This window comes from Triticum dicoccoides, chromosome 5A (assembly GCF_002162155.2).
Source record: "Triticum dicoccoides isolate Atlit2015 ecotype Zavitan chromosome 5A, WEW_v2.0, whole genome shotgun sequence".
Lineage (NCBI taxonomy): Eukaryota > Viridiplantae > Streptophyta > Magnoliopsida > Poales > Poaceae > Triticum > Triticum dicoccoides.
The window spans coordinates 544,727,582-544,748,623 of NC_041388.1; the positions used below are offsets into that span (position 1 = coordinate 544,727,582).

Sequence of the window (21,042 nt, forward strand, 5' to 3'; positions counted from 1 at the left end):
TTTTGTCACTTGAACACAAATAAATCTCGATTTTATCTAACCAAAAGTCGATCGTAGCCTGAGCCTCGCAAGTGTGATAGCTCAAGTTTGAGAAAGCTCGTGTGTGTCCCGGTGCAGCGATAGGCCTTGGATGTAGTCAAGTCTAGATCAGAGGTAGCAAGTACCCAGCGAGCTCTCCAGCTGCCTCGTGACCACACGGATGGATTCGCCGTCAAGGATCTCCCGGGAATGTTTTTCCTGCTACGTACACGTATAGTACTTCCTTCGATCATTTTTATTCTGCATATAAAAATTTGTCTAAAGTCAAACTTTACAAAGTTTGACCATACTTATAAGAAAAAATATCATCATCTACCATGTTAAAAGTTATAGAAGATGAAACTTTAAGTCATGACGCATTTACTGATATTGATTTTACACTGTGAATGTTGGTATTTTTTTTCTTTATAAAATTGATTAAACTTTGCGAGACTTGACTTCAGACAAATTTTATATGCAAACTAAAAAGGACCTGAGAGAGTACTATACTGCAATTCGGCACCTTCCTTTTCTCCGTTGAAAGTCCACGGAAGACCTCGCGCGGCCGCCGTGCCCTCGGCGCCAAAACAGGGGCCAACGGCGAGAGCTACAGCACCGTACCGCACCTATCTATCCAGGGGCCCAGCCACAGCCAGCCATTGACCGGCGGAGGTCTACCTCTACCTCTAGCCCCCTCGGCGTCTCACGTTTAATGACTAGTTTACCAAGTCTGCCGGTCTTTTCCATGGGTTGCATGCTCCACACGGGAGCTCGACCGCGACTCGCCATTGAACCACGCCCAAGCTGCTTCCCTTCCCTACCCAGTGCCGATCCGGAAGGAACCTGGATAATAATAATAGTTGCAAAAAAAAAGGGGAACCTGGATAATAATGGCATGGCGCTAGTCTCAGGAGGGCGGGCCCGCCATAATCGTGGCCGTCGCTTTCTGTTGACCGCTTGACTGGCCACAGGCTGCTCCGCTCCACTTGGGCGGCCACATAGCGTAAAACAACCCTATGCTTTCGTGAAACTACTACTTCGCCCCACGGACAACACGTGTGCAGGTTCTTTTTCAAATCTATATTTTTATTTAATAAAGTTCAAAAAAAATACAAATCTATCTATTATATTAAACCAATAGATAGTGCAAATCTATTAAAGTTCATGAAGGCCTACTGTCTTCTTATTCCCTTGTTGAAACGGATCGATGACACGCCGCCGCAAGTCACTCCAATGCCAAATCATCACACCGGAGAACAAGGCGTCCAAATTGAAAGAGTCGTGGATCCAAGAGCACGGCCTCAAAAAGTCTCGCGTACTTCACACCGGCATCGGAAGGCGCACCGAGTTGATGAAGATGAGGCTGGAGGACCCCAATCGTGCAGGGAAGACGCCCCGCTACGACAAACCGTGCAAATCACAATCTCACGTCTAGAGTAAACAAAAAAGGGATATCTATCTATATATATATATATATATATATATATATATATATATATATACCCGCAGAACAACGATGTTATCACAAACAACATTGTCGTGACGAGAAGGCTCGAGAAGGAATTATTTGTCAGGCAGATGCCATCGCCACCTCAGTGACACGCCACTTTATTGTACACCATCGCCAAAAGGGTCAAAGCAATGGACAACAAGCACCTATCCGGAGGGGGGGGGTGCTCAAGACCGCCGGAGGAGGGTTGCGGCAACCTACAAGCAACGAGGAAGTTACGACGCGGCACACCGAAGATCACTTCTTGCTAGGGTGGAAGAGGAAACCACCGAAAGGGCCGGTGCACATTCCAGGTCCAGTGATTTATGGCTGGGGCTAGAGTATCATGATTAATATACAACGTGCTAATATGCTCTTGTTGAAACAACTCCGGAAATGTTTCTTCCCTTTTGTCCAAATCGGTCAGGGAGTTTTAGTATGCCATGTTGTTCATGTGACAAAGTTTCAATCGAATGACCGATGACATAAAGAGAGGGGAAGAGTTACGTATCCGTCAGGTGCAAATGTCGAACATTGTACAAGATGGCGAGCCCCCAGAACCAGCAACTCAACAAAACACCCCTCGCCAGAGAGGGATTGACTTAGAACCAACAACTGATACCTCCGTCTGGGTTTATTAGTCCCCGTTGCATTTCAGGTTAATGTTTGACTAGCAAATATTAATGCATGTTACCAAGAATTATATTGTTATTGTTAGATTCGTATTTGAATGTAGTTTCCACTTCTATTATATTGCTACGTATACTTCATATTTTATTATTTAAAATCATGATCAGAATGACCCAAAATACAAGGAAACTAGTAAATCAGAACGAAGGTGATAGTCACTGGTCTGGGGAATTTGCTCCCGTGCACTAATAGCGTGCAACACGAAATTATTGGATAGAGCCTGCAAGAGTAGGATCGGGAAAGAAACGGAGTGTACTTTCATCATCAAAAATCAATCAATTAGACCAATAACAATAGCGATTTTGATGTTTCAAACTTAAAGAACCTCTTAATAGAATTTGCAGGAGTAGAGGCACTTGTATGTAAAACCCCAGTAGTACGTTAAAAAAAAAAACCCAGTAGTACGAGTACAATATTTAGTGGTAACGTACCCGAGTACCACGCGAACAATCCCCCCGAAAAGCAAGCACTGAGCGAGCGCATGCTCCATTTCTCGCCACTTTTGCCCACCAAACGCGGCGTGAACCGCCGCCGGGGCCTTCTTCACCTCCCCCGCGGCTCCGATCTCTACTCCCAGTTCCCACACGAGCGAGCTCAGCCCTCATTCCTTCCTGCTCAGGTAACCATGCCTCCTCCTCTTCCTCCTCCTCCTCGTTCGTCTTCTTCATTCGGTTGGATTGGATGTGCTCTCTGCTTCCATTATTGTGCTTGACGGGTAGTTTTGGCGCCAAATTCGGCAAATCAAGGGCTTCGTTCCCTCATCGTTGTTTACTTCTTTCGTCGCCGATCCACGGCCGGGTGATTGGCAGCCATTTGGGTACTCTTTCCTCTTTTGGTTTCAAAAGAAAAAGAGTATATGTGAGCTCCAGACTAGCAACAGCAGCAGAAGGTCTGTTGTCCACCGGTTTCTTTTCTAGATGCAGAATCATCCATGTTTCAGGAGTCAGGACTGCTGCTCTATGCTTCTCTTCTAATTAGTCGCGTGATTCTTCCATTCACAAATACTCGTTCTGTTCCAAAATAGATGACTCAACTTTGTATTAACTTTATACTAAAGTTAGTAAAAAAATTGAGTCATCTATTTTGAAACGGAGCGAGTATGTACTACTAGCTACCTCTTCCATGATGTTTTCTTGTCTTAACTTTCTATGTATGTATGCCGGTGCTATAGTAACATGCCGCTGCATCTCCCCTTATGATGGCTAAATTATCTAAAATTTCTTTTCTTACTTGCAAAAGAAACTAAGAATACACGAGAGCAGAATTATTGAACAGCCTATTCCTATTAATCTCTTTTCCTGCAGTATCCTCCTTTTTTTTGGCGATACCACGAACTTCAGTCTGATTGCAATTACTTAGTATTCTCTTACTCGCACACGTCGATGTTCTGCCTTGCATCGATTGCCTGTTTTTCAACAAGTTGCCATGATTCATTCATTCAGTTTACTGAATTGTCAACCTCCTTTTTTTGCAGGTTCTGTGGCTTTCTACGCGTGCCTTCTTCACTGAACAATTGTCTGAAATCCATACCCCCAAACCGATGAAGAAAATCACAATGTTCTTGCAGTATGCAAACATCCTGTAGCAAGTTGATCCGATGGAGTCCCCAATTCTTTGATTCCGGTGCACCAACCGCCGCAAATTCCAAAATGGCTTTTCCAGCCCTACCAGCTACCCTCACATGCCTCACACTGTTAGCTCTCTTGTCGCTGGCCATGGCGGCTGATAACAACTCCACCGGCCTCATCCTCATAAACTGCGGAGCATCAGTCCAAGAAGACGATGATAATGGTCGTACTTGGGACGGAGACACCGGCTCCAAGTTCGCGCCATCACTGAAAGGAGTTACAGCCACTGCTCCAAACCAAGACCCTTCACTCCCCTCCACCGTCCCTTTTATGACCGCGCGCATCTTCGCTTCAAACTACACCTATTCCTTCTCTGTCACCCCAGGCCGCGTGTTCTTACGCCTCTACTTCTATCCGGTTGCTTATCCAAACTACGCCGTCGCAGATGCCTTCTTCAGTGTCACGACACCGAATCTTGTCCTCTTAAATGATTTCAATGCTTCGCAAACAGTTCAGGCGATCAGTTCTGCCTACCTTGTGCGCGAGTTCTCGGTGAATGTTTCTTCAGGCAGCTCCTTGGACCTCACCTTTGCCCCATCATCACATCACAATGGTTCTTACGCGTTTGTGAACGGCATTGAGATTGTGCCCACTCCTGACATCTTCACAACACCTGACACAAGATATGTCGGTGATAACACATCTCCATTCACATTCGACTCTGCCATGGCCGTCCAGACTATGTACCGGCTCAATGTCGGGGGCCAAGCCATTTCCCCGAAAGGTGACTCGGGCTTCTACCGCTCATGGGCCAATGATGCCCCCTACATATTTGGTGGCTCTGGGGTGACCTTCTCCAAGGATGACAATTTGACTATCACCTATACATCCAAAGTGCCGAATTACACGGCGCCAGTTGATGTCTATGGTACAGCTCGGTCGATGGGGCCAACTGCAGAGATCAACCTGAATTACAACCTTACATGGATTTTACCGGTTGATGCGGGGTTCAGTTACCTCCTGAGGTTCCATTTCTGTGAGATTCAGTATCCTATTACAAAGCAGAATCAGAGGTCCTTCTTCATCTACATCAACAACCAGACAGCGCAGGAGCAAATGGATGTCATCGTCTGGAGCGGCGGAATCGGTAGAACAACATACACAGACTATGTTATCCTGACTGCTGGCTCCGGCCAGGTGGACATGTGGATTGCACTTCACCCTGATCTTTCAAGTAGACCAGAGTATTTTGATGCAATACTGAATGGTCTTGAGATCTTCAAGCTACAGAATTACGGAGCATCGAACAATCTTGCCGGGCTCAATCCTCCACTTCCACAAAAGCCAGCTGATGCCAGTCCCGGCGCGGCGTCTGGCAAAGTGAAATCTGTCGCGGCTATCATAGGTGGAGCTGTTGGTGGTTTCGTAGTGCTGCTGGTCACATGTTTTGGCGTTTGCATCATCTGCAAACGAAAGAACAAGAGCAAGAAGAAGAAGATATCCAAGGATCCTGGTGGTAAATCTGAAGATGGTCACTGGACTCCTCTCACCGAGTACAGCGGATCACGATCAGCTATGTCGGGAAACACGGCCACCACCGGGTCGACACTGCCATCCAACCTCTGCCGCCACTTCACTTTCGCCGAGCTTCAGACCGCCACCAAGAACTTCGACCAGGCCTTCCTGCTCGGCAAAGGTGGGTTCGGGAACGTGTACCTCGGGGAGATCGACAGCGGCACCAAGGTGGCGATCAAGCGGTGCAACCCGATGTCGGAGCAGGGCGTCCATGAGTTCCAGACGGAGATCGAGATGCTGTCCAAGCTCCGGCACCGCCACCTCGTGTCCCTCATCGGCTACTGCGAGGACAAGAGCGAGATGATCCTGGTGTACGACTACATGGCCCACGGCACGCTCCGGGAGCACCTGTACAACACCAAGAACCCGCCGCTGTCGTGGAAGCAGCGGCTGGAGATCTGCATCGGCGCCGCCCGGGGGCTCTACTACCTGCACACCGGCGTGAAGCACACCATCATCCACCGCGACGTCAAGACCACCAACATCCTGCTGGACGACAAGTGGGTCGCCAAGGTGTCCGACTTCGGGCTGTCCAAGACGGGGCCCAACATGGACGCCACCCACGTCAGCACCGTCGTCAAGGGCAGCTTCGGGTACCTGGACCCGGAGTACTTCCGGCGGCAGCAGCTCTCGGAGAAGTCCGACGTCTACTCCTTCGGCGTCGTGTTGTTCGAGGTGCTCTGCGCGCGCCCGGCGCTGAGCCCCTCGCTGCCCAAGGAGCAGATCAGCCTCGCCGACTGGGCGCTGCGCTGCCAGAAGCAGGGCGTGCTCGGCCAGGTCATCGACCCGGCGCTCCAGGGGAAGATCGCGCCCCAGTGCTTCCTCAAGTTCACGGACACCGCGGAGAAATGCGTGGCCGACCGCAGCGTCGACAGGCCGTCCATGGGCGACGTCCTCTGGAACCTCGAGTTCGCGCTCCAGCTGCAGGAGAGCGAGGAGGACACCGGCAGCCTCACGGAGGGGACGCTGTCGTCGTCGGGCGCGTCGCCCCTCGTCATGACCAGACTGCAGTCGGACGAGCCGTCGATGGACGCAAGCACGACCACGACGAGCACGACCACGATGAGCATGACGGGACGGAGCATCGCGAGCATGGACTCGGACGGGCTGACGCCGAGCGCCGTCTTCTCGCAGATCATGCATCCGGATGGCAGGTGAAGTTGGACTGTGACAGCCCCTCTTCAGATTCATGGACAACATTCTTGGTCCACATTCATGTTGCGGGTGCTAGTAATTACTGTAATAATTAGAGTGCTTATAGTATCATACTACACACCTTATGGTAATTCAGGTACCGAGTCACTTATTAGGACTCAGTGTATCTATTCTATGTGTACCAGACATCAACATCATTGTAACTGTATAGATGTCGCCGAGGCACTGGAGTTGCGCTTCTTATTGCTACTTGCTGGTCAGTCTGAATTTTTTGTGAATGCAAGCAAGCTATCCCCTCTTCATGTCGTTCAGTATGTCACCGAAAGAAAAATGCCTCTCTGTGTTCTGAACTACTCGCATTGGTAAGGGCATGTAACTCAATTTTTTTTTGTTGGATTTCATTCATACGATTTCCTCTTTCATATGCTAGTATATAGAGCTTGTTTGGTTGGTAGAATTTCTTTCTTATGGGCAGCTGAGTATCCTCCTACATTTTCAAATAAAACCTCTGCCCGGTTGAAAAAAAATCCTTGAGGTCATGAGTGAATATGTTTCATCACCTGGAAATGGACTTCAGATGGTATTTACACTTTTACAGTGCCTCCTCCGTAGTAGGGAACTATCCATGCTGCCATCAGTGAGGAAATTGGCAAAGCGTGGATAGCCTCATGACCCCATTTGCAACGTCCCTTACCCTGGATGTGGTGTATGATTTGAATCGAGATCTTAGACTAGATGCATTGCTGGACGATCAGCTTTCAGTCTCATCGCTACATAACTGATATTCAGTGTCTTTTTTTGTGGGAGGAGAGAATGATCGTGGTGCTGCTTTGGCTCCTCTGGCAGGACATTCACATTCTCATTGCACAAGAACGTACAAGTATGTTTTAAGCAGAACTGCAGTAAATGTAAGGTGAATCGTCAACACAACCTATGATCGTTCTAATTTCAGCAATAATTTTCGAATTTTGATGTTAAGGGTGTCCACAGGATTTGCGGGGTACACGGCCAGGATCTATCTCTGTACAGTCGATTCCCCAAACCACATTTTACACGTCCCCTGTCCAGTGCAGGCTGTACATGTACAGTGATGCTTGACCGAGAGCAATCCAATCCAAACAAATTTAGGGCCTCTTTGTTTCATAGGATTGCAAAAACACAGGAATAGGAAAAACGCAGGATTGAAATGGCATGTCCATTGGATCCCTATAGGATTTAAGTTTGTTTGATTGTGTCAAGGAAAAACAAAGGATTTCTTTCAAGAGGTTTGAGTGGATGCTAGAATTCCTGTGAAATAGGTACAAATGAATCCTTAGAAAAAAATCCTACAGGATTCAATCCTACGAATCAAACGATCAATATAGAAAAAATTTCTACGGATTCTAATCCTTCAAAGATCCTATGAAAATCCTTTGAATCAAAGAGACCCTTAGAGAGAAGAGGCTAGCTACGTCTACGTCTACGTGGTTCAATTCTTGGGCTAGTTTGGCACATCCATCGTCCTGAATCTTGAATCAGAACTAGAGTGAAAGGCATCGAGGACGCCGGAGCCGAGGCAGGCGATCGTCCAGCCAAAACACAAACAAATGGACACCTGCCGTCACGTACGCACGGGCAAGACGACCATCACACCCAGCCCAGCAGTAGTCCCGCCACACCTCCATGGAAAAACACGACCATCACCAGCTCCGCCTCCATCGTCCATACAAGCGAAGCAAGCACCCCTCCGAACCATCACGCACGGCGCGCGGAGGCGTGAGCAGCCGGTGAGGTATCCGCGGTGGTGGCGCGCGCATGCGGCAACCCAGTGGCATGCAGGGGTGCGCCGCCGCACACGCCGTGCGTGCCGAACGACCAGGGTTTGCCAGGGCCCAACCCACGCAACGTACGCACGCACGCCCCCCGTCGGCACGGAGCCGTGAATGGCCGGCGAGGCACCGCGCACGGTATAGTAGCAGAGCAGGGGACGACTTTCCACGATCCCGCGGCCGGCGGCCAGCCCCGCCCCGCACGCATCGGGCCGATCGCTCGCGAATCTCCCCCCAGTAGTCCCCCTTGCCTTGTCGGCAGCGCACGCGACCTCCCATATGCGGCGCGTCCCCCAACGGAAAACAAATCATTCTGCCCGCCCGGACGATGCTTTGGTGCCTTAAGGCACCTACCTTTATGTCTATGATATGACATGTGGGCCCAACAGATGACTGGTCCACATGTCAATGACACAAAGGCAGGTGCCGAAGCTGCGTCCCTGCCCGCCCGGTCTCCGCTCGCCGCCCGAGCGAGCCGAGGAAAGGCGACGGAAGCTGCGCGCGAGCGAGCACGGCGAGCACGGGGCACGGTACGTTAACGCACCACGTACGCGCTCCCACCCACCGGTCCACCCCCACCACCACCACAAGTGTCCGTTGGGAGGAGAGGAGGGGAGCGGGCGGTACCGTACCGGCCGACCGCTCGCTGCCGCCGCGGCTCTATATAATGGCAGGGGCACCGGGCCACGGCCACAACGGATACCTCACCTCTACTCGTCTTCTTCCCTTCCTTGGCTCATCAGCTCTGCTCGTCTTTTCTTTCTTCTCCGGCTCACCTTTCTGCCTTTCTTTCTCTTTTCTGTTCAAGTTTAGCTAGCTTGCCAGGGCTGCTACCTGCTCCCGCGCATCTCGATCTGTTTTTAGTCGATCTAGATCTGCATCCGAGCAAGCAAGCAAGCTTCTCCATTTTCTTTTGCTTTTGATACACACATACATTCTAGTACATCTCTCCGCCTGTTTTTGTTGGTTGGAGCTTTGATTTCCTTTGCATTCCTAGTTCAGTTCTCAACGTTTACTCGGAATAATCAGCCGACTCTGCTCAGATCAGCCGCTTGTTTCGGCACCAGATTTGGAAAGACCGACTCACAGATGGAGTGTGGTTTGAAATCCCTGAGCAGCAGCTCCTCCCCCGCAGCGTCGCCTTCTCTGATGATGGCCTGCAGGCCGTTCCCGCAGCCGCCGCTCCTGCCCCTGCCGCAGCACCTCCAGGCCTCGCCGCAGCAGCGGGCAGGCCAGCCGGCCGACCTGCGCGCCAGCAAGAGCCCCAGGAAGCCGGCGAGCGGGGCGGCGTCGGCGCCCATCGTGGTCGCGGCGGCGCCTATGTCGGCGTGGACGTCCATGGACTCGATGTACTCGGTGTCGCCGCCGCCGAGCAGCGTCCCGATGCCGACGTCGCTGCTGCTGGCCGCCGGCGCCGGCCGGAAGAAGGTGCCGACCCCGTGCGCCGTGCAGGTGGCAGGCGGGGGCGTGGACGTCGGCGCCACCGACGAGCTCCGCCGCCTGCTCCGGCTCTAGCCACCGCTGCTCTACTGTGGGATGGCAAAGCGAGGGAGCTGCGGATGGATGTAGCCCGTTCATGGATCGTGGGTAGTTTTTTTTTACCGCGCCCGAGACGGAATCCTGACGAGGCTGCTCCCCCGAGCTGTAACAACAATGTACTGATGCAGTGTTACCACTTCTAATGATGATTTCCTTTTAGTTCCTTGTGTGCTTGTGTTGTGTACCTCTGTTACGATCTTCATTCGTGATGCGTCAGAAGTTTATACGCGTTCAGTTCGTGTGCGTGTGTTGCAACGCAGGAATTACGTCCAGATTTCGTATGAACTCGAGAAGGAACAGCTCGACTCACGGGATCCGGGTAAAACTGACGCATTATTTGGACGCCAGGCCACCAATCGTGTCCCCCGAGTACACTGCACCGGGAGATTCCTTTCCTTTTTTTTTTTTGCGGGTGGGGGAGATTCCTTTCCCTTGTTTACGGCACATGATATCTCCTCCAGATCGAACAATGGCGCTGCACTGCAGCAACTCCGAATCTGAACCCTGATAGCACGCGACAGCGGAATATGCCCTCAAAGATACGCCATGTGCAGCCACCATCTAACACTTGTTTAGAGAAACTAAGCTGTCCCGTACACAGTACACGAGTCACAAAACAGCCATGGCTTTGCAGGTTTATTATTGCTCAGGTAAAACGAAAACAAAAACTCTCGTCGGCAGAGGAGCAGCAGCGGCGCAAGGGAGACAATGAAGTGTGAATTCTGGGAACGAGAGGCGAAGGAAGCGAGGGAAAAAGGCGCGAGAGGCCACAGAAACGGCGCCAAAATTGATGGGAAGGAGGTCCCCGGCGCTCAGCAGGGACGACTGCTCCGCTCCTAGTCCTTTGTGATGGAAGAAGTAGCCTGCGTGAATAAAACACTGGAATTGATTAAACTTTCACCATCAGATTGCTTTAGAACTTGATCAAATTTCCCTTTTTTTCTCATCGAAGAAGTAGCCTGCTGAACTCGGATCAGGCATCCCTTTTTCTGATGAAAAAAGCAACCTGCTGAACTCTGATCAAGCATTCCTTCTTCTAATGGAAGATGCAACAAAAAGAGAAGAGGCTGATACAGTGCACCATGATTCCAATTCTAACAAGTATTTTTCTTATCTCAAGTACACTGATTTTACTTGATTTTATTCTTATCCCAATTACCGCTACTCTTTGCTTATTCTCTTATAGAAATCTTTTTCGAGTACTATTCGTCCGAATATGACTTTGTATTTCAATAACAACTTACTTACATATAATTTCCAGGGACCAATCACAGATGATCTATTTACTGAGTCGTGGTGAAGCACTACTGTTTTTGGGCAATCATGTGCTCTGTACTTGAATTAGAGCACAAGCAAGCATGGTTTTGGCAGATTTGGGCATTCAGTTCAGTTCTAGGTTACAGTTGCTCAATCCCTTTTGGCCATTCAGTTCAGTCCTAGGTTCTGAGATATAATACTCCAATTTATGTATCTCAATCCCTTTTGCCATGCATTTCAAAGATAATACTCCAATTTATGTATGCATGCTCATTGTACATTCGGCAACCAAAGCAAGCATTATGACTTTGTAATCCTGGAAGGACATGCTCTCAAATTGTCAACACGTGCTATCCTCTTTAATTAACAGCACCAGTATTATGCTCTCAAATTGACAGTCTTAGATCCCAACAGTACAATAGTTACGGTACAAAGAACGTCAGTGATTCACATTCAATATTTTGTAACAATAATCACACTCAAATTCACTCAACTCCACTCTCATATTACATGATTACAATCTGGATACAACATTCAGTCACACTATTCACTGAAGTGTACAACCAGTTCACATCAGTTACAAAGCTCAATCTGGCATTTCTCCTACTGTTGCTGCTTCTCCATTGTTGCTGTTTCTCTGTTGTTGCTGCTTCTCTGCTGTCTGCACAACTAAAATTACAGTTTCTGCACAACTGAAACTGAAGACACAGCAAGGCAAAGCAAGCAGCAAACCAATGCAACGCGAGGCAAGCAGCAGAGAAACCCTCCGAGAAGAATCGGCGGCATCGACGATGCTTGGTCCGCGGCTCAACGGTCTCGACGGCACCGGGGGCGTTGCACCCTGTACGCGGCCGCGGCTGACTCCGCCGCCTCGACGGATAGGCATCGTCATGCCATGGACGGGGCAACGGCTGGCTCTGCCGCTCCACGGCTACGCTGCTCGCGCCCTGATGGAGCAGCGGCTGCTCTTCACCGCCGAGCGAGAAAGCTGGCGCAGGCTGTAGTTCCTGTGAGTATCGTTGGATGCCTGATGAACGGTGTAGCGTGAACGACATCCCTCGGCAGTAGAACTTCCTACGTCAGAGGATCTCGTTCCGAATTGTGTTTCTCAAAATGACTGACCAAGATTCACGATTACTGAGGCATGATGCCCTACAATGAATTGGTAGTACTACGACCTGGAACCAACCCCTTACCGCATTCCATTATTCTCACAAAACGAAATGAAAAAATAAAGGTAGCACACAATGCACTCGCTCTCTCTCTCTCTCTCTCTCTCTCTCTCTCTCTCTCTCTCTGATATGATATTACAGCCTACTAGTATACAGAAATGCTGGAGCTCCAGCTTGACAACGATCAGTTGTCGCAGAAAGCGCGGAGGGTTTCGTCCAGGGCTTTCCTGTCGTACTCGCCGGTGAAAACGCAGCCTCCCAGAGGTCCTTTCAGAAGGATGAGCCTCAACAATCCGTCCGCGACCTTCTTGTCGACCTGATGCGCCATGCAAGGGATCAATCAGTAAGATTGGACTTCAATATTAAAAAGAGAAATGCATGAGATGTCCAAGCATATCAGCCTGCTTCTGCCGATATTTAAGGTACTTACCGCCATGATGTTTCTGAACTTCTCTACCGTCATGCCCTTTGGTGGTGTCATGGGAAGCTTGGCTTGATCTAGTATGTCAAATGTCCGTTTCTTGATGGACTCGTCTATCCAGCCCAGGCGGTAAGACATGTCAGCTGCCATAACCTATGGTAATGCCATCCCGGAAACAGAAGACGCCAGTAAGGAAACAAGAGAAAATCATGATTAAGAGGTGGTATCAAATGTTCAGGTGGTCTTACCGTTCCAGCAGCAACAGCCTCCCCGTGGAGCCATTCTCCATAGCCAAGCCCTGTTTCTATAGCCTGGCAATTAAATGAAACATAATGATCAGTGAGTAACATGGATGCTTCACACAACAGAAGGATGCCATTAAATTCCAAAAAAGTTTGGTCAGTTCAGGTTGCTTAGTTCCTGGTACAGGGGTACCCAAATAGTTAAGACATGTAATAGCTGGTGGGATGGTGCATCTTAAAAATAAATTCAGGATTTCAGTTTTCAAAAACAAATGCCCCATACCACAAATATAGCATTAACTAAGAAAATTATAATTTTAGTCTGGAGAGTCAACGTACCATATAGTCATATAGACAAAGAAGATACTGTAGTAAACTAGCATAAAAAATATCATCAATAAGCACAACTTTGTTTCAGATGTTATTCACTACAGGTTTATACCAATTTTTCTAGATAAAAGGATAATGCTACCCCAACTCAACAAAAAAATGAGTTACAGATCACAATGAAAAGTATTTGACCACTTAAAGCAAACAAATACTATTCTTTTTTGGTTTATTTTTTATTTTAGCAAGCAACAAAAATGAGTACATGAGTCATTCCCATCAAATGCTTCAACCAAGTACTCCCTCCGTTCGGAATTACTTGTCTCGGAAATGGATGTATCTAGAACTAAAATACATCTAGATACAATCCATTTTCGAGACAAGTAATTCCGAACGGAGGGAGTAGGTAGTAGCAACAAAAATAAAGCAAACTTCTTACTGCATTGGCAACTCATCCAATTATGTTTACATGAACCATCATAATGCAAGACAGATAAAATTAACATAAGAAACAACAATGGTCGGAGATATCACGTACATGACCAAATGTATGACCCAGGTTTAGTGTTGCTCGAAGACCACTTTCCTTCTCATCCTGAGCAACAACTTCAGCTTTGTTTTCACATGATCTCTTTATAGCGTAGGTCAGGGCACTTGGTTCTCTACAAACATACAATTTGAATTAAGACATCACCGATGCATGCAAAATAGTAATGAGAGAAAGCTATTCCGTTATTTCAACAAATAAAGGTCAGCAGTAGCATGAATAGTAGAAGAATGGAATGGTTATATGGCTCTATGAAATCCACCCATGAGAACAGGACAGCAAAGCAAGCCATGGAGAGTTAAGAATGACATGTACATCAAATAACATTTATAGCTGTGGAACATGGTATGTTTTGTCGCTCTGTTCTGTCAAACTAAGCAGTATGGAATTTCAGACAATGCAATTCAGAAAAAAAAAATCTGAATTAATTCGTGCTATTCATATGACTACTGTACTTAACAATTAAGCATTTTGACAAATGTAAACAAAAAACAGATCATGATTCAAACAACCAGGGAGATGAGAACTTCTATTCGATGCAAAGGCGGCACTCAACAGGAAACATCAACATCATGATCAAACAGCAGACCATCAAATAATTAAACAAAAGCATTTATGTTCAGGGCCTAAGGCTGACATACACCAAGAAATGACAATGTTGACAACATATATCTCCAAAATATTTCAATAACAGGAATGGAAGAGGAAACTTAACCAGTTATACTGATATGAGCTAAAAAAACCAAACAAGATTAGACTGCACATCTACAAAGAATCCACAACTCTTAAACCTGAATGGGCAGCGCACTAAAGCAACCACATATGTAATGAAATTGCACGTCTTTACCTCTCAAATATCTCGTCATATCAAAGTAAAATTGGTGGTACTAACACCTAATATCAATTTTTAAACTTGCTCAGTACCTCGCTAAGATTGCTGCCATATTCTTTTCTTGCCACTCAAAGAAGGGTGCATCTCTTATGAGACCATACTTCACCACCTCAGCGACACCTGAAGCCAGCTCTCTGTCAGGCAATGTATTCAGTGTCTCTGTGTCAATGAGTACACACTGCGGCTGGTAGAATGCGCCAATTAAGTTCTTTCCCAGTGGATGGTTAATCCCAGTCTTCCCTCCAACAGAAGAATCCACCTAAAGCAATTCATCCAGACCCACATTAGCACCAAATCAAATGTCTTAAAACCCCTACTAAATTCAAATCAAGCTTAGAACCTGGGCCATCAGAGTTGTGGGTATTTGTATGAAATTGACACCACGGAGGAATGCAGCAGCTGCAAACCCACACATGTCCCCAATGACACCGCCACCTAGCGCAACGAATGTGCATCTACGGTCCAGCCGGGACTCCACCGCCTTGTCGAAAACCTTCATCAGTGTGTCCTGCAAATCCCAACAAGTTAACAACATCCAGATGATGAAACAAACTGAAGCACGAGTAAACGCTGAATCCCACACGCACCATGTCCTTGTACTTCTCGCCGTCGGGCAGGATCACGCTCTCGACGGACACATTAGGGTTTTGGTGCGTGAGCGCCCAGGTCACCTTCTCCAAGTAGAGCGGCGCGACGGTAGTGTTGGTCACCACCAGAACCCTCTTCCCGATCACATGCCTGCGCGGATTAGATATCAGGGCCGCCAAACGGGCAAACGGAGCAGCCACTCGAGCTAAAACCCTGCTGAATTCGAGTACCTCTGCAGCAGGTCGGGCTCATCGAGGAGGCCGGGGCCGATGTAGATCGGGTAGCTCCGGTCGCCGAGGTCGACGTCGACCACAGTGGAGACTCTTGACACCGCCGGCGGCTCCATCGCGGGAGCGGCGCTGGCGACGACGCGGCTCCGGAGGGCCCTCGCGGGGGAGGCGCGGAGCGGGGTGAAGGATGTGCGAGAGGACGAGGGGATGGAGGCGGCGGCCGCGGCCGCGGCAGAAGCTGCGCGGGGGCGGCGGACGGAGATGGCTGCTCGGGAACTGGAGGATGCAGCGGCGGCAAGCAGGGAGGAGGCGGCGGCCGCCATGGGGGTCGTTTGGTCGCGAGACGGCGGCGGCGGCGGCGGCGGCGGTGGTTGTGTCCGGTAACTCCCGATGTGGCGGGGATTTGAGGCGGGCGGGGTGGGGTAGGTGGGGGTGGGAGCCCGCGAAGAGTTTGGGGGTCGATCCGCACCGTCGGATGGAGGGATTGGATGGCGGAGATGGATGCTGGGTTGGTGGATGGGTTCAGGACCTTACGTGCGCGGGTTGGTTGGTGGAGATGCGGGCACGCGAGATGGCGGCTTCGAGTCTCGCTGAAAGTGGGGTCGGTTGGTCGATCAGCGATGAAAATTTCATTTGTTTATATTTTGATTGTTTGAACCAATATACCTTTAGTGGGCATGACGAATTTCTCATATGAAAAACGTGCTGCACATCTTCTTGCCGACTCATTCTTCCCACCATATATATGCAATTTGCCTCCTCTCTCTCACCGTATTTTTTAAAAAGCTTCCATTGTATTTATCATCAATCATGGCAGTGCAACGAATACCCAGAAGAATAAATATTACATCCACATTCGTAGACCACCACTGAAGTGAGCAGAAGGCGCGTCGCCGTCATCGCCTCTCCCTCGTCGGAGCCGGCAAAACTTATTGTAGACGACAGTCAGGGAAGTCATCATGCTAAGGCCTCGTAGGACCAGCGCACCAGAACAACAACCGCCGCCGATGAAGAGAAGCGTAGATCAAAAGGGTCCAACCTGAAAACACATTGATGTGGACAAACGAAGACTGGATCCGAGCGGATCCACCAAAAATAACCACCGACTGAATCCTGCGAGATCAGCCAGAGACACACCTCCACACGACCTTCAACGATGCTAGATGGATCACCGGGATGGGGGCTAGGCGAGAAGAACCTTATTCTACCTTCAAGGAGCCGTTGTCGTCTCGTTTCCCTGAGTAGGACACAAAACCTAGCAAAACAAAGAAACGTATAAAACGGAGCCCTCCCACATGACCCTATCCCTAAGGCCACACGAGACGAAGCAGGTTGGCGGTGCCGCAGATGGGGGTCATAAACCCTAGCTGCAGTTAGCTTGGAGGAGAGGCGAAGGGGTAAGTCGCAAGCAAAATACGAGGGGAGTCTTCTCTCTCACCGTATATATTTTATCACTAGATAAATGCGTGTGTGTTGCAAGAAGATATATAAATATTCTAGTATCTTATCCCGTAATTTACATGCTCATATTAGTGTGGTTGTGTAAGTAAATGTTTAGAAAATCAGGTATGTTATTTACCTATCTAAATAGAAATCACTTATTTGTTAATAAGCTATTGGCTTACCAAAGTAAGCATCATTTTATTTGGTAAGTCAATCAAAGGTGGGTTGTTAAGATAGTTTTCAAGAAAAAATAGATAAAAACCAGAAGGAAAAAGTTAAAACAGGTAGACATAGAGGGGGAAAGTGTATGTAGGGTTGGATGAAATACCCCTTTCGATGGAAAAAAAGAACGATATTCTTTATTTAAGTCGCGGGGATTAAAGATAAACCAATCGCTTCGCTTTACATGGATGAGGTTGACGATGAGGTGGACCAGAGAATGATGATGCTTTCACAAACTAAATGTTGTTTGGTATTTCTCGTCGGCAAACCCTAAACATACATTTAGAAGCAAGAGTGCATACTCGCGACTCTCCAATAAAGCATACAAAGTGTGTACTTGGATCCAAGATGATGTGTATCACTCTTTGGGCGAGATCTGCAAAGGCCATAATTGTTGGGGAATGCAGTATTTCAAAAAAATTCCTACGATCACGCAAGATCTATCTAGGAGATGCATAGCAATGAGAGAGGGGAGTGTGTCTATGTACCCTCATAGACCGAAAGCGGAAGCGTTTAGTAACGCGGTTGATGTAGTCGAACGTCTTCGCGATCCAACCGATCAAGTACCGAACGCACGGCACCTCCGCGATTTGCACACATTCAGCTCGGTGACGTCCCTCGTACTCTTGATGCAGCTGAGGCCGAGGGTGAGTTCCGTCAGCACGACGGTGTGTCGACGGTGATGATTAAGTTACCGACACGGGGCTTCGCCTAAGCACTACGACAATATGACCGAGGTGTAAAACTGTGGAGGGGGGCACCGCACACGGCTAAAGATCAACTTGTGTGTCTATGGGGTGCCCCCTTCCCCCGTATATAAAGGAGGGGAGGAGGAGGAGGGTCGGCCACAAGGGGCTCACCCAAAGGGGGGAATCCTACTCCTAGTAGGAGTAGGTTTCCCCCTTTCCTAGTCCTAGTAGGAGAAGATGGAAGGAGAGGAAGAAGAGAAGGAAGGGGGGACCCAGCTAACCCTAGTCCAATTTGGTTTGGGCTAGGGGGGGGGGCGTGCCACACCTTGGCCTGCCTCCTCTCTTCCACCATTAGGCCCATGAGGCCCAATAACTTTCCGGGGGGGTCCGGTAATCCCCGGTACTCCGAAACGACCCGAACCATTCCGGTGTCCGAATGTAGCCTTCCAATATATGAATCTTTATATCTCGACCACTTCGAGACTCCTCGTCATGTCTTTGATCTCATCCGGGACTCCGAACAACCTTCGGTACATCAAATCACATAACTCATAATACATATCGTCATCGAACGTTAAGCGTGCAGACCCTACGGGTTCGAGAACTATGTAGACATGACTGAGACACATCTTCGGTCAATAACCAATAGCGGAACCTGGATGCTCATATTGGTTCCTACATATTCTACAAAGATCTTTATCGGTCAAACCGCACAACAACATACGTTGTTCCCATTGTCATCGGTACGTTACTTGCCCGAGATTCGATCGTCAGTGTCATCATACCTAGTTCAATCTTGTCACCGGCAAGTCTCTTTACTCGTTCCGTAATGAATCATCCTGCAACTAACTCATTAGTCACATTGCTTGCAAGGCTTATAGTGATGTGCATTACCGAGAGGGCCCAGAGATACCTCTCCGACAATCGAAGTGACAAATCCTAATCTCGATCTATGCCGACTCAACAAACACCATCAGAGACACCTGTAGAGCATCTTTATAATCACCCAGTTACGTTGTGACGTTTGATAGCACACTAAGTGTTCCTTCGGTATTCGGAAGTTGCATAATCTCATAGTCATAGGAACATGTATAAGTCATGAAGAAAGCAATAGCAATAAACTAAACGATCATAGTGCTAAGATAATGGATGGGTCTAGTCCATCACATCATTCTCTAATGATGTGATCCCGTTCATCAAATGACAACACATGTGTAGCGACCAGACCTCAAACAGTTTAATCTTTGTGCTCCGGTGTCATCCCTGGATCAGTAATGCTGACACCACACAGTACTCGGAGGATTTATAGCAGAGTAGCAATCACACACTTATTACATCGAGTGTCTCAGAAGAGAACTTATTACAATAAATATGGCTTATGGCCATCTAATAACGATAACAGCGGAAGGCTTGGAAGATAAGTGAGTCCATCAACTCCAACGGCATCATTGAGTATAGAACCACGACCTAAAACTCCTCAATCGTCGTCTGAAAAGTCTGCAACATTAACGTTGCAGCCCGAAAACGGGTCAGCACATGGAACATGCTGGCAAGGTAACACATAGAGAGTAATGGAATGCAACAGCTATACTATATGCATATTTGGCTGGTGGAAAGCTCTATGGTTATAGTTTTTGCGTAAAGCCAATTTTTCCCTACTTCAAAGGAATAAAATTTATTTAACTATCATGGTAGTTGTTAAACATTGAGAATGGTTGACAGCATTCTCAATCCCAATTAAGCATCATCATTAAACATAACCCAACAAAATTAATTTAGAGTAACATGTTGAGATTCACATGATAATCCAAGTACTAGATACTCAAGATGTCCATAACCGGGGACACGGCTAATCATGATTAGTTTGTTACACTCTGCAGAGGTTTGCACACTTTTCCCCACAAGACTCGATCACCTCCGTTTGGTTTCTCGCACTACAGGGTGTTTGAGAAGACGGATGACCGAGACATAGTCTTTCAGAAGCGCTAGCACCTTACGATCGGGTAGACCGTACCACCTACATCCCCTACATCTGCTAGTCTACCACTGTAAGAGTTCGCACAACTTAATCAACTATGCTAGAGCCCATAATAGCTTGTGGCTGCACACGGAAGTTTCTAGTATGAATAGTCTTATGATCCCTTTGAGCCTGGGTGGCGGTCCAAAAGAAAACATGCAAGTCCTGGAATACCCAGGTGCCTCAATCCACCCAGATGTGTGTTTAAGTTGCCACCTTAGATAAACCATTAATTAACAATCTCACATCTATCAATGGATTTCACTCACCCAATCCACGTCTACTAGCATAGCATGGCATGATAAGCAAACGTAGAAGTAACTCCCAAAGGTTTGAAAATAAACTGGTAATAGGTACTACCTCATCTACTTCCCCTCCCACAATTTAATTAGATCCTAATCATGCAATGTGTGTGGATTGATCTAATGCAATAAAACTGGGTAGTAGAGAAGGTATGATCGAAGTGTTACTTGCCTTGCTGATGATCCGGGAAACCTAGCGATTCGAAGTAACAGGCGGCGCACTCCGGATATTTAATCGCAAACAAACAAATGAGCATACAATAAGTACTTATCTAATGCACAGGTAAAACTCAAATAAGAGATCTAACCAGAAGGTTCAACTTAAGAACTCCGGTTGGCAAAAGAATCAAATCGAACGAAACAACAAAAATCAAACGGCGAAAGAAAACAACTTCGTTCTAGTAATCTGGATCTAGAGCAATTTTTACAGTAGCAAAATCTTGTTTAGGTTGGTTAAACGAATAGAGGGTTTCGAGACGAATCCCTAGGCGCTTGAATCGCCTGATTCCGATAAACGAGCGAAAAGTTAAACTAAAACGAAAATCGGATCAGAAATCGTGATCAGAAAAATCGCGGATTTAATCCGACAAAAGAAAAACGAAGAACAGATTAATGAACGAACATTCGTTATCTGAAACTAAATGATGAACGCGTTCGTTAAAACGAACGAATCGGCGAACGTTCACTAATTAAGTAAACCAGAGAAATAAACCGATCTAGGGTTTCGAAAAAAAACTAAGGCGGTTTCTTTTAAAAAAAAACGAACGGCGAACGGCGGCGGCTATACCTCCGGCGGGCGGGGCGGGGCTCCGGTGGCGGCGGCGGCTATGCGGGGCGGCTCGGCAGCGGCA

At 47.9% G+C, this 21,042-nt stretch overlaps 3 protein-coding genes across 3 annotated transcripts; 2 read left to right on the forward strand and 1 right to left on the reverse strand.

The window, feature by feature from the left end:
• The first annotated feature begins 2,633 nt into the window (after window positions 1-2,633).
• LOC119302678 (receptor-like protein kinase FERONIA) lies at window positions 2,634-6,775 on the forward strand. The gene is made up of 2 exons (XM_037579724.1): window positions 2,634-2,816; window positions 3,672-6,775. The coding sequence occupies exon 2, from the start codon at window positions 3,766-3,768 to the stop codon at window positions 6,496-6,498; it is 2,733 nt and encodes a 910-aa protein (XP_037435621.1). The 5' UTR covers window positions 2,634-2,816; window positions 3,672-3,765; the 3' UTR covers window positions 6,499-6,775.
• Window positions 6,776-8,888: 2,113 nt separating this feature from the next.
• On the forward strand, window positions 8,889-10,005 carry LOC119302679. The gene is made up of 2 exons (XM_037579725.1): window positions 8,889-9,537; window positions 9,574-10,005. Exons 1-2 carry the CDS (start codon window positions 9,393-9,395, stop codon window positions 9,816-9,818), a joined length of 390 nt encoding a protein of 129 aa, XP_037435622.1. The 5' UTR covers window positions 8,889-9,392; the 3' UTR covers window positions 9,819-10,005.
• Window positions 10,006-12,247: 2,242 nt separating this feature from the next.
• LOC119302680 (3-dehydroquinate synthase, chloroplastic-like) lies at window positions 12,248-15,892 on the reverse strand. The gene is made up of 8 exons (XM_037579726.1): window positions 15,519-15,892; window positions 15,288-15,438; window positions 15,041-15,208; window positions 14,733-14,959; window positions 13,800-13,923; window positions 12,941-13,003; window positions 12,702-12,845; window positions 12,248-12,587 (listed from the first exon to the last, which is right to left on the reverse strand). The coding sequence occupies exons 1-8, from the start codon at window positions 15,839-15,841 to the stop codon at window positions 12,456-12,458; spliced, it is 1,332 nt and encodes a 443-aa protein (XP_037435623.1). The 5' UTR covers window positions 15,842-15,892; the 3' UTR covers window positions 12,248-12,455.
• Between the last annotated feature and the right edge of the window lie 5,150 nt (window positions 15,893-21,042).

What these genes read in the sequence shown, in the direction of transcription:
- LOC119302678 (XM_037579724.1), top strand. Translation starts at nt 3,766, where the DNA reads ATGCAAACATCCTGTAGCAAGTTGATCCGATGGAGTCCCCAATTCTTT.
- LOC119302680 (XM_037579726.1), bottom strand. Translation starts at nt 15,841, where the DNA reads ATGGCGGCCGCCGCCTCCTCCCTGCTTGCCGCCGCTGCATCCTCCAGT. An exon ending in CCACAACTCTGATGGCCCAG is followed by an intron (nt 14,960 to 15,040) that starts GTTCTAAGCTTG and finishes GAATTGCTTTAG; the next exon opens with GTGGATTCTTCTGTTGGAGG. An exon ending in AGTTCAGAAACATCATGGCG is followed by an intron (nt 12,588 to 12,701) that starts GTAAGTACCTTA and finishes ATGGCGCATCAG; the next exon opens with GTCGACAAGAAGGTCGCGGA.
- LOC119302679 (XM_037579725.1), top strand. Translation starts at nt 9,393, where the DNA reads ATGGAGTGTGGTTTGAAATCCCTGAGCAGCAGCTCCTCCCCCGCAGCG. An exon ending in GCCGCAGCAGCGGGCAGGCC is followed by an intron (nt 9,538 to 9,573) that starts AGCCGGCCGACC and finishes AGAGCCCCAGGA; the next exon opens with AGCCGGCGAGCGGGGCGGCG.